Source organism: Oncorhynchus kisutch, linkage group LG30 (assembly GCF_002021735.2).
Source record: "Oncorhynchus kisutch isolate 150728-3 linkage group LG30, Okis_V2, whole genome shotgun sequence".
Lineage (NCBI taxonomy): Eukaryota > Metazoa > Chordata > Actinopteri > Salmoniformes > Salmonidae > Oncorhynchus > Oncorhynchus kisutch.
The window spans coordinates 19,018,429-19,032,125 of NC_034203.2; the positions used below are offsets into that span (position 1 = coordinate 19,018,429).

Below are 13,697 nucleotides of genomic sequence, written 5' to 3' on the forward strand. Positions count from 1 at the left end.
TCCATATAATGTATTTATTTAATTAATATTTTCATCAAAACAAAACACTTTACAAATACTGTTTTTTAATAAATCAATATACAAAAAGGAACAGTTTCTTATATATTTCCGTTACATTTAGGTATATATTTTTACTCTAAAGAATAATACAAATTGAGGTTCATGACATTTCAAGCAAAGAGAGAGCAGAATCAAAAACATTTTGATGTACTATCACAAGTCACAACAGTTGGAGAGAAATATATATATACAGATAAGCAAATTATAATACATCATATTTATGACTTGAAGAACATGTTTACAAATCCTTCAACAGACATAATTTCTGCAAATCAATGCTGGATTCTTAATTTGAACCAATGTCTGTCTGGGAGGATAGTGATGTATTTGACATTCCAGACAATCAAGAGATTCCAATGAGTGCAATCTACTTCCTACAATGAGAATGTAATTACAATTCAATTCAATAGTTCTTCTGGGAAGGATTTCTTGTGTTGTCTTTGAGGGACTGATGGACATCTTCTGAAAATATGTAAATAAAACAAACAACTGAGTGCATGATATACACATACACATGGTCAGAGTTAAGTGTCATGCTAAATATCAGTTTTGGAAAACAAGGCATTGTCTTGTTCCCAATATACCTTTCCATAAAAATATTAAATCACAAAACCATGTTATGCCTTGCAGATTGAGTTGTAAAGAGAAACTGTGCAACTATGAACTCACTCTAACTCATCCACAGTCGAAGAGTCATCAGCACGTTGAAAACGATGGTCTTCAGGAACAGAATTCTCAGGCCCAGAATGGTCAGGGATAGGAAGTTGATCTTTGCATCTAGAAATGGAAATACCATAGTGATCAATATCTTATATTATAAGTAACAAGTGCCAAATAGGGCGATATTTTTTTTGAGACGTTTGATCATATCACAAATGAAGAGAGTAAATGCTCTGATATGTACCTGTGTCAAAATACCAGTTTGCTTCACATTTCTCTGAACCACCTCCTGGCAAATAGAGAAAATAAATCGTTAAGTATATCATACAGTATGGTTAGTGGCAACATTTGTAATTGTCATATTAATCTACACAAGAGATGTTCACAATGAGTGCACATACATACGGTAATATGCTGTGATTTGGCATCATCTGAAACGTACCTTCAGGGCAATTTTCTACAAGGGCAACCTGGCTGTAGTAGCTGTCCCCCTTCACTCTGGTGGCCTCTGTCTTGTTGAAGAATTCCAAGTGCGTAGTAGCATTGTGTGTGCTGAAATCTGTAGCCAGGCAAGCTGTGGTATTACTTGACTTCAAGCTGTAGTAAGATGGGTCATGTTTCTCTCCTGTAAAACATAAAAATAAACATTTAAGATCTTGGGCCTCCATTTCTAATACCTTGGTTGGATTCAAAATAGTGGCATCATGACAATGCAAAGCATGTCGAATAAAGAATGATGTTACATCGGTTAACTATGTCTAAGCATTTAAAAAATGAACTGATCTAACAATTTTTCAAAAAATACAACATGGACACTGATATTGGCAAAATGGTGGTAGTTGGCCAGTCAACCAAGTTCCGATTATACAACTCAAAACCATTATCTCTCATTTGCAAGAATGTTTAGAATAACTACTTTAGCCTTATGCTGTGAATATGCTGATTCCACATTTAATTGAACCACCTGTAGTTCCACTCCGTAATGAGACAGTTATCAAGCTAGCTGTCACATTGGCTGTTCTAATGTACACTACATTATCCTTTTCATTCGTTTTTTTAAAGAAAAAGTGTAATCCCTTACCCAAAGATTGTCCCAGACATGGACCTACCCACAAAAACCTGTTTTCGATTCTGTAACAGATTTCTTACGGGAAAATAACCAAATCATGTTGGCGAATTATATACCCCGAACATCATTTATATCAAACATATACTGTACACCCTTAACAAGGTCAGTGTCAGATTTATGTCTTTAACTCCTGGCCTAGTTGTCAGGTTTCTTTATGAAGTGGCATTCAAGGTAGCTATCTCCAGTTTTTATACTTTATCTGTTCCTATATGACCACTAGGGGCTGCATCTTAACTTAAACGCACAAAAGTTAGGAGTTAGATAAACGCACAAAAGTTAGGATATTGAATTAATCGTGCATTGATTTAATGGGAGAACTTACTGAAAATTCATGTCATGCCCCATGATTTCAAATTAGGATTCAGACAGACATTACAAACCGTTGGTGACCTAAGCAGAAATACTTTGTTTGTAATAATACTGAATCATTTAAATCACGTAAGAGTAAGATTTTACATAGGATCTTTCAAATGTAGTACTTACTGGCCTCAATAGTGATCTTTACCGCAGTTCCAAAAACAAGTTTATTGATTCCTGTTCCAGTCACTCACAGTGCATTAGCTGTGAGCAATACCATTTATCATTACCTAGCTACATCAAATTAAATCTGTAGCGTAATTTAAATAAAGATTAATATATACATTCCATTTTTGATCAATTCTAAATTATATGTAAATATGTTCAATTCACTGAATGTACATACGAAGTAGTTTAGTATTTCAAGTAATGGCTATTTTTTGTGGCAAGATTGCAATTGACAATATTTATTTGTCATTTTAGCTAGTGAGCAATATGTTTATAATGTTTATCTAAAGTACTGTACTGTGATCTACTGTTACACCATTTTCAGATGATTTTTTCATTTTCTTATAAATACTTTTTACCCAAAACTAATAGCTTACAAATTGGATAAGATCTGGCATTTTGACACATACTTGTCATAGTTAACATTTTGGTTCCTGAACCAAATGTGATCTTCTGATACTCATTCACACAATAACTTATTCTCATACAAAAACATAACAATGGAAGGTGAAACCAATTTGTTAATATGGTGTGTTTTGTAATTATATGTCTTGTAATTCTTATAATAACGATGAGGTGTAAATGTCTACCAATAATCATTATAGGTACTACAGCCCTACTTCACAGATATAGTAGCAAGTTAAATGTAAAATGTTACCAAGTTACCAATACATCATTTTTAAGATATATTTTCTATAATATTTATTGCTGCTACTACTACAGCTACAGCTGCTACTACTATCGTAGACACATTATAAACTTACTTGAATGCAAAATTAGTTGGATGCCATTTCCAAATGATATTTTGAATCAACTTGACACACAGACATTGGCCTCATTACAAAAACAAACAACTCGATTTTACTTAAAATTGTATGTACAGTTTCCTCTTAGAATTTGCAAAGTTCAGAGATTTAGCATTTCAAGACCGAGGTTCTCACATTACTGATTGAGTATCGGTCAAAATAAGTTTAGATCTGCTCAGACTTCATGTATAGTTTCACACATCCTTAATTGGCTATCAAATAACATGATAAAAATTAATCTGAGTCGGATGCATGTTGGTTAATGATAAGCGGCCTACATGAATAGCTGAATTGTTAATGGAGTTATAGAAATGTGTTGCTTGCAATGTTGTATAGTGTATAGTCTCCGTTAAATTATCAAATATGAATTGTTTAAACAACGTAGTACAAATGTAAATAGTACTGCACTTACTCGACAGAACAACACATTTTGTTCCACGACCAAAAATTATTTTGTTGAAGTTGTTATTCACACACTGATATGTCCGATTGCAGAAACAACCCAACAATATTTTTTTTACCCCACAACAAGGAACTGCCTTTATTGAAATACCAAATATTCAAATACCGAATATTGAAATACCAAATATTGAAATACCAAATAATAATAAAGTATTACTAGTAAATGAACTTACTTGAATCAATTCTTAATTTTGTTCCGCTCCCAAAGGTTACTTTCTTATATCCAGAATTCACACAACACTTTTCCCCATTACATAAACCCCCCTCTAACATGTGAATTAAATAGCTTTTCCCATGAAATAACTCCTGGGCTCTGCCATTCTCATAATTTCTAATGAAGTTGTTGACTATTTGATTCATTAATCGTTCATGGTTTGAATACTTCTGCTCACAATCAAAGACTTAATGGCTTTGTTCTCACCCACAACTACATTTTTGAACTCATGAACTGTACGCAATAGTTCTTAACTTCTTATAATGTCATTATAGTCTACTAGTTTCATTTGGTCATTTTAACAAGTTTTGATCTTTATCTTATTTTCTATCTTACTATTCATTTAACCTATAAAGAATCAATTAAATGCAGAGCATTTCAAATAAAGAATTATGTTACATCAATTAAAGGTCCAATGCAGCCGTTTTTATCTCGATATCAAATCACTTCTGGGTAACAATCAAGAATGTTAAAGTGGTCAAAAAGAAACATAAATAGTTTCTTAGCAAAGTGCAGTTTCTCAAGCAAGAATCTAGCTAGGACTATCTGGGAGTGTTCTGAGTCGGGAGGGGAAAACTGAAAACTGTCTGTTATTGGTGGAGAGGTTTGGAACTCTCTTTCTTATTGGTCTTTTAACTAATTTACCGCCTGGTGATGTCACCAGTCAGGCCAAAACTACATCCCACCAAAACAGGCTGGAATTTCAGGCGGTCTTTTCAAACTGCACTTACACTAAAAGGGCATTATCATAATTTTCACAATTTCACAGTATTATTCCAACCTCATAGTGTGGAAAGATATATAAAACCTAGGGAAATCGAGTTTTTGACTGCACTGGGCCTTTACCTATATATAAGCGCTTTCAAACATTAACTGATATAATCTTTTTTTTTAAATACAACATGGACAGCCTGATATTGGCAAAATAGTGGTAGCTGGCTAGTCAACCAAGTTCTTACTCTACAACTAAAAACCATTTCTAGTTTGCAAGAATGTGTAGGTCCAGACAAATAGCTAGAAGAACAATTTTAGCTTTACGCTGTGAACATGCATTTAATTGAACCACCTGTAGTTCCACTCCATAATGGGACAGTTATCAAGCTAGCTGTCACATTTGACAATTCCAATGTGCTCTATAATGATGACGTTTCTTTGTGATTTGTTTGTTTGAAGAAAGAGTGTAATACTACTAGTCACACAGACATAGACCTTCCCACGAAAAACAACCAAATATTTTGGCAAATTATATACCCCGAACAACAATTTACAAACACCTCATAAATCATTAGCAAGGTCAGTGTCAGGTGTATTGCTTTAACACCTGACCTCTTTGGCAGGTGTTACTATTCACTATCTGTTCCTATATGACTGCATCATTAACTTATAGATACAAGCACATACATAGGATATTGTGTTAATCATGCATTGGTTTAATGGAAATTTGAATGAACATTCAAGTAATTCACCATGATCTCATTATACAATTCGGCCTTCAGTGAACTACAACTTGTTCCTCTGATATTGGAAATACAAAACTTTGGAATTCTATGCAAGGAGTACTTTGATTGCCATTTGTAATAATACTGGGCCAGTAAAATCACCTAAAATTAAGGCTTTACATAGGATGTTTCAAATATAGTACATACTGGCGCCTCTCCTTCCAGTTCTCTGCTGCCAATGACTGGAACGAACTTCAATAATTTCTGAAACTGGAAACACTCATCTCCCTCACTAGCTTTAAGCATCAGCTGTCAGAGCAGCTCACAGATTACTGCACCTGTACATAGCCAATCTATAATTTAGCCCAAACAACTACCTTTTTCCCTAATGTATTTATTTATTTTTCTCATTTGCACATTCTTCCACTGCAAATCAACCATTCCAGTGTTTAACTTGCTATATTGTATTTATTTCGCCACCATGGCCTTTTTTTTTGCCTTTACCTCCCTTATCTCACCTCACTTGCTCACATTGTATATAGACTTGTTTTTCTACTGTTTTATTGACTGTATGCTTGTTTTACTCCATGTGTAACTCTGTGTCGTTGTATGTGTCGAACTGCTTTGCTTTATCTTGGCCAGGTCGCAATTGTAAATGAAAACTTGTTCTCAACTTGCCTACCTGGTTAAATAAAGGTTAAATAAAATAAAAATATATTTAAAAAATAGTGATCTTTATTCCTGCTCCAAAAATAAAGTTGATTTATTCCTGTTCCACTAACACAGTGCATTAACTGTGAGCAATAACCATTTCTTTAGCTAACTACATCAAATGAAAACTGTAGTAGAAATAGAATATAGACTTTCACAGATTTTACATATAAAATAGTTGTAAAAGAAATATATATTTTTAACTGGTGCGATTGAGATCGAGAATATCTATTTGCAAGCTTAAATCTTTTGACAATGACACTGTCATAACAAAACATGTAAAGTTATATTATTTCAAATGTCATTCTTATTTTAATAAACACTTACGTGACAGGACAACAACTTTTGTTCCAGATCCAAATATGATTTTGAAGTTGTTGTTATTCACACAATGATAGGTCAGGTTATAAAAACCTGACCCCAAAAAGCCCGGCAAGGAATTGATTAGAAATCGAATGTTTTGAAGATCTACTTATTAGATATGCTCTGGAGAAGAACATAGTACAATTAAAAGTATATTAATATATCATTACATTAGAATTAGCAATTTTAAAAGAGATTTCACATTTCATTATCAGCAACATGATAACATTGATTTGGGTCAGATATGTATTGGTGAATGGTAGGTGGCCAACATGAATAGTTGAATGGCAATAGATTCAGTTATAGAAATGTGTTGGTAACAATGATGTGTGATACTGATATCTAGTGATATAGTATTAAATATGAATCTGGTCAAACAATACAGTACAAACGTATCTAGTATTAGTTACTACTATGTAGATATAGAGCTTAATCGAAAAGACAACCAGTTTTGTTCTAGAGAGCAAGTTTTGTTCTATTATCAATTTTGTGACACTGACAAAGGTTATTATGCCATATCCAATGGGATAACTTTCCCCATGAAAACATGAGTTCTCACATTCTCAAAATGTACGATATAGTTCACAAATGTACGAGGTAGTTGTACGAGGTAGTTCTCAAAATTGTTAAGCAATATTTAGCACTTTGAAGTAGTATTGAAGATTTGTGTTAATACTAAAATAAGTAAAGGCGTGGTCCTAACATACAATTGAAGTTTTAAACCTGTCAAGTGTAACTAACAGTTGTTATTTTGTCAAAATATTCCATTATATGTTTTACTTCATAATTTCAACATGTATTTTATTAAAATTTGGAAATCTCTATATTCACTATCATTTTAACCTAATGTATCAATTAAGAGTCAAACCGCTAACGTGAAAATCCTAACCCACAATCTATTGAACCTAATAAAATGTTTCAACAAAGTTTGTTGTTTTTTTTAAATTTTTAATCAACTTACTTGATTGTATAATTAGTTGGGTTCCAACTCCAAATGTTATCTTATATCCAGTATTCACACAGACAATGGCCTCATTACAAGAACCCTACCTGTTAACATGATTTGACTGACCATTTGATTATAGGCCTACAATAAGATTTATTTTCCATATCAAGTTTGGCAAGATTGTCAAAACTCTCACTGCTTAACTTATTTCTGATAAAGGTAATTACATTTTAACCTGGCTGGAAAATAAATGGTGTGTCCTGCCGAAAGTAGACTTTGTTCCATCCATCATTCATCCATAATTTGAAAATGTGAAGACCCAATGCATCTTAACAAGTAAACCTTATAAAGGTTTGTTGCTGCCGTCAAATCAATATATATATATATATATAAAATACTCACTTATTTCAATTATCAATTTAGTTCCTACTCCAAATATGACTTTCCGGTTGTTAGCATTCACACATTGTATTAGTACTCAGCAATAACGTACCCCACAACCTATTCCAGGTTAAAATTGTGTGATAGCTTATAGAACATCCATAAATGCATCTACAGAATAATGTCCATGTAAATGGGTACTAAATGTATTTTTTAAATGTGTTTGGACAATAGAGTAAATATATTTGATCACTATCATATTTTGTTTGTCAATTTGTTTAGAAATATTAATTCAAGAAATAATTTCTTAACAGACATCATCCACCGTATTACATTAGAAAACAATAATTGAAGTTTCCATTGTTTTGATTTTAAAGATGGCCTGTTTTATAGAGTGTCTATGAGGACATTTACGGTAACCATATCTAAATCATGTTGAATGTTTTTCTAACAAACAAGACATTTTGAATGCATTTTTTTATGTACTTGGAATTTATTTTGAATACTTACTGGAATAAACTGTCATCTTTGTGCCAAGTCCAAATATAAGTTTGTTGGTTCCGTAAGTCACACTGTGTTGCATCTCTTAGCAATTACTGCCGCAAGTTAGTGTATTTTCTCATTTAAACAAAATGTACTACAAATGAGTTCACATTAGTGATTTACAAATTATAGTACAAAATAATAGTAGTTTGGTTGGATTATTTTCAAATATTATATTCATTTTTGAGTGGAGGCAAATGCTATCAACATGTGTTATACTAGTGGGATAGAATAATTTATGTTATTTTTGACAAGACAAGGTAAATATAACCATCTCCCCCAATTTAGTGTAATCAGTTTCAAATGCAGGACTTTCCACAGAATCAAAATCTTTGACTTGGACATTGATTTGGAAACAACGGTTGTATTTGATTCCAATTTTCCGAAATGTGAAATGGTGAGTGAAATTTCGTTCCTTACTAGATTGTACTGACAGAGTAGTTCCCCTTCCAAAGATCAGTCTTCGTGTCCCATCATTCACACAGTAACATATGACATAACAGAAACACTGATTCAATGTAGGGGATGGGACCACTCATCAATGTCTAACTTTAAAACACGTTTGTCATGTGGGATACTGCTTTTAATCAAACTAATTTGGATCATTGATATTTTCCCTTCCAACACAATGAGTCCACTTAACATTGCCATAAATCCTCCCCCTGAAGTATTATGTCATCTGTGATTAACAGAATCAACAAAAGGTCAGGAATTACTCACTGGTTTCAATGATCAATTGAATTCCTTTTCCAAAAATGACCTTCCTCAGTCCAGAGTCAGTCCCACATTGCTTGGGCCTTAACCAAAAATGATTTTTTTTGCAGCATGCATACTGTAATAAAGCTTCAATTGTTTCAGTAAAGTTAGGTATATAAAAATGAAGTCTCTGGGTTAAACCAATTAGATATTGAATCACTTCAGTCTACGTCCAATATTTGTTTCGAAGGTTGACAATTAAAATATTGTTGATTGATTGAGCTGCAGTATAATTATTTTTCAAAACTTGAGACCAACCTATTAAATCAACAAATCTGAACCCCACAATGTTTCTTACTTGTCTCTACAAATAGTGATGTTCCACTCCCAAAGATGAGCTTTCCCACTCCAACATTCACACACTAAAAACTGTCTCAGCAAAAACGATCACAGAGAGACCAGAGTTACCATGGAGTGATCACTTTTAATGATGTAATTGATACTGACAGCCATTCTTAAAATGCAATACATTTATGATGATCTACACCACTATCTTGTTTATGCACTTACTTGAATTGACCGTCAACACAACTCAAACACAACTCTGTTGACTCCGACAGTCACACAGTGTTAGATATGTAAGCAAATACATGATTAGGATTTTAGACTGTCAGGATTGGTGAATTCAGTATATATTTTAAATGACACTAAACTTCTCAGAATATAAAAACTAGTATCAACTGGTTTCTCAGATATAATTTTAACATCCACCCTTTGCAATTGCCTATTTTATGCCAGGTATACAATGTTGCTTTAGTTGTCTTCTGCAACCCTACTGTATGGTCTTTCAAACCAAAGCCACATCAACTAATTAAATACATTTCAACATGATTACTTATTTCTTTCTACAAACAGAGATGTTCCACTGCCAAATAGTTTCCTCCTCCCAGAGGAGGCTGAGCAAATAGGTGGGGCAAAACTATGACTGTTATTTTTATGTATATTTCAACTTAAAAACATGAATTATCTAGTTTTTCCAACTCAACTTTATTCTCTGAGTTGCCATGACTTAAACACATATAACTTCTGTATAACTTCTATTTTTATTTTGAACCAATTCAGTTTTTACGGTGCAGATTATTAGATACTACATAGTCTGTGGTGTAATGGCTATTTGATGCAGCAATGTTTGCAAATAACATACATTGGCAGCTATCCTAAAATAATTGCCTAAAGTATGTGCATGTGTAGTTTGTGCATTTACTTGAGTTGACATTCAACTTTGTTCCATTTCCCCAACATTATCACCTAAGAGTAAGGTTTTACATAGGATGTTTGAAATGTAGTACTGGCCTCAATAGGGATCTTTACTCCAGTTCCAAAAATATGTTTATTGATTCCTGTTCCAGTCACACAGTGCATTAACTGTGAGCAATAATCGTTTCTTTGTCTAGCTTCATCAAAGAAAACTGTAGTAAAATGTAATAAAGAGATTTTCAAAGATTTAACATATAAAAATAGTTTTGTATCTAAAAAAGTATCATATTTTGAAGTGGTGCGATTGCAAAACGACTATATTTATTTCAATGTTTAAATCTATTGACAACGACACTGTAGTCTGATGAAATGTCATATAAAACTAAACATATTAAGGTTTATTGCTTAAAATGCTATACTTATTTTAATATACACTTACTTGACAGCACAACAAGTTTTGTACCAAATCCAAATATGATTTTGATATTGTTGGTATTCACACAATGATATGTCAGTTTGCAAAAACTTAAATACTTAACTGCAACTTAATATTTTAAAGATCTACTTATAAGATATGCCCTACAGAAGAAAATTTGCAAATTACACAATTCATATAATAATTGTATTATAGTATTTGTAAAGTTCAGAGAGATTTAGCATTAGTATTTGTCAAAATAACTCAGACTTCATGTATACTTTTCATGTATACTTTCTCTGTGACTTCAAGGTATTACTATCAGGAATATGATAATATTGATTTGGGTCTGATGCGTATTGGTTAATGGTTGGAGGTCTACATGAATAGTTAAATTATTCATTGATATATACATTTGTTGCTTACAATGCTGTGCAGTGTTTAGTCTACTGATATCTAGTGATATAATATTAAATATGAATGGGTTTAGACAGTACAAATATACAGTAGCTAGTATTACTTATTGCTATGTTGATATTGTACTTACTCGACAAGACGACAACTTTTGTTCCAGATCCGAATGTTATTTTGTTTAAGTTGTTATTCACACAATGATATCTCTGGTTGCAAAAACAACCCAACAATGATAGCTGTTTAACGGAAATTCCAAACTGAAAATTGATGATTTAAAGATCTAGTAGTTTAGAGATGTGAACAAGAAACCTCATTCGATCAATAGTTATGATTAATCTTCTAATAGTTTTTTCAACTGGATTTGGTAACACTTCTGTAGTAACAATGTAAGTGCACTAGTAACAGCATATCATATCATGAACATGTTGTTAAATAGTAATTTAGTGATTACTTTATAATTGCATAGTAAGAGTAACACAGTTATCCCACAATAAGGAACTGCCTTTATTGAAATATCGCATCTTGAAATATAAAATAATAGTATTTCTAGTCAATTAACTTACTTGAATCTATTATCAATTTTGTGCCGCTCCCAAATGTTATTTTGCCATATCCAGAATTCACACAACACTTTGCCCCATTGCATAAACCTTCCTTAACAACACCAACGGGATAATGTTTCCCATAAAAACACATTCTCAAACATGTAGAAATGCTGTATGAGGTGGTTCACTAACTTAGTAAGCTGTGTTTTACACTTAAAAGTAGTATTGAATATTTGTGTTCATACTCAAAGACAAAAAGGCTAATTCCATGATATGTTTTACTTTGTCATTTTAACATGTTTTTTTCTTATGATTTGGAGATCTCTATTTTCCCTATCCCTTTAACCTAATGCATTAATTAAGAGAAACAGTTCATGTGAAAATCCTAAATCACTATTTATTGAACCTTATAAAATGTTTGAAACAAGTAATTTTGCATACTTTTCATCAACTTACTTGCTTGTATAATTAGTTGGGTTCCGACTCCAAATATGATCTTATTTCCAGTATTCACACAGGCAATGGCCTCATGACAAAAACCTTACCTGTTGACATGATTTGACTAACCATTTGATCATAGGCAGTAAGATTTATTTTCCATATACAGTAAGATTTATTTTCCATATATATTTTATCAAGATTGTCAATACTCTCACTGCTTCATTTATTTCTGATAAATGTCATACAATTTTAACCTGGCTGAACAAGTTCCCAGCCCAAAGTAGACTTTGTTCCATATATCATTCACATAATTTGAAAATGTGAAAACTAAATGAATCATTACAAATAAACCAACAAATTGTTTGTTGCTGCTGTCAAATTATACTTATTTGAAAAATACTCACTTGATTCAATTATCAGTTTAGTTCCTGCTCCAAATATTACTTTCCAGTTATTAACATTCACACATTGAATTAGTATTCAACAATAACTTACTCCACAGTTTACTCCAGGTTATAATTGTATGATAGTTTATCGAACATCAATAAATGCATCTATAGAATCATGTCCAGATAAATGGCTACTAAAAGTATTATACTAAATTTGCTTGGACAGTGGGTAAAAATATCAGATCACTATCCTATTTTGTTTGTCAGTTACAACCTGGCTGAATAATAACTTTTATGCCCGCACCAAAGTAGATTTTATTCCATCCATTGTTCACATAATTTGAAAGTTTACTACATGCCAGCTGCATCACAACAAATGAACCAACAAAAGGTTTGTTGCTGCTGCCAAATTCATATTATTAGAAAAAATACTCACTTGTTTCAATTATCAATTTTGTTCCTGCTCCAAATATTACTTTACGGTTGTTACCATTCACACATTGTATTAGTACCCAACAATAACCTACTCCACAATCTATTCCAGGTTATAATTGTGTGATAGTTCAGATCACTATTCTATTTTGTTTGACAATTTTTTAAAACATATTTAATGAAAAGTTGTATTTCTTAACAGATATCATTCTTTGTATCGCTTTAGAGAGCAACGAATTGAGTGTTGATTGTTTTGATTCTTACTTTTCCCTGTTTATATATCTCCTTTACAAGATTTTGAGATTGCACGCTTTCTAGAGTGTCTATGAAGACATTTACGTCAACCATGTGCAATACTATTATCCTAAATGTTTACGTAACAAACATGGCTTTTAAGAATCATCAGCCTCTTTGCGAAAGAGGTGAAAGATAGTCTTACTAGATTCTACATTTAGATGTGTTCCACCTCCAAAGATCAGCTTCCACGTTCCATCATTCACACAGTAAGTATGGCCAATCAAAAAAACACTGATCACCTTTGTGCATTTTTACATTCTATTTTTGTATATATTTTTGAGGTTCAGTTGATTCTGTTTGGAATACTTACTGAAATAAACAGTCATCTTTGTGCCAAGTCCAAATATAAATTAGTTGGCTTCATAAGTCACAATGTTGCATCTCTTAGCAATTACTGGTTATTATGTCATTTAAACAAACTGTATCACAAAGGATTAGTGACTTACTAATTATAGTAGTTTGTTTGGAATATTGTCCAATTAAGAGTACATTGATTCATCTTTGGGTGTCTAGACTTTAAACATGTAAAACATACATGTTCGTAGTGGGATACTATAATTGGTGATATTTTT

The 13,697-nt window shown here is 32.3% G+C and overlaps 1 gene segment (V, D, J or C); it reads right to left on the reverse strand.

The window, feature by feature from the left end:
- Window positions 1-13,697, reverse strand: part of LOC109874561 (T-cell receptor alpha chain C region-like) — a 42,650-nt gene continuing 28,953 nt past the window's right edge. Inside the window, 4 exon segments of the C gene segment in view lie at window positions 1-522; window positions 730-837; window positions 965-1,009; window positions 1,163-1,345. Coding sequence covers window positions 731-837; window positions 965-1,009; window positions 1,163-1,345 — 335 coding nt within the window.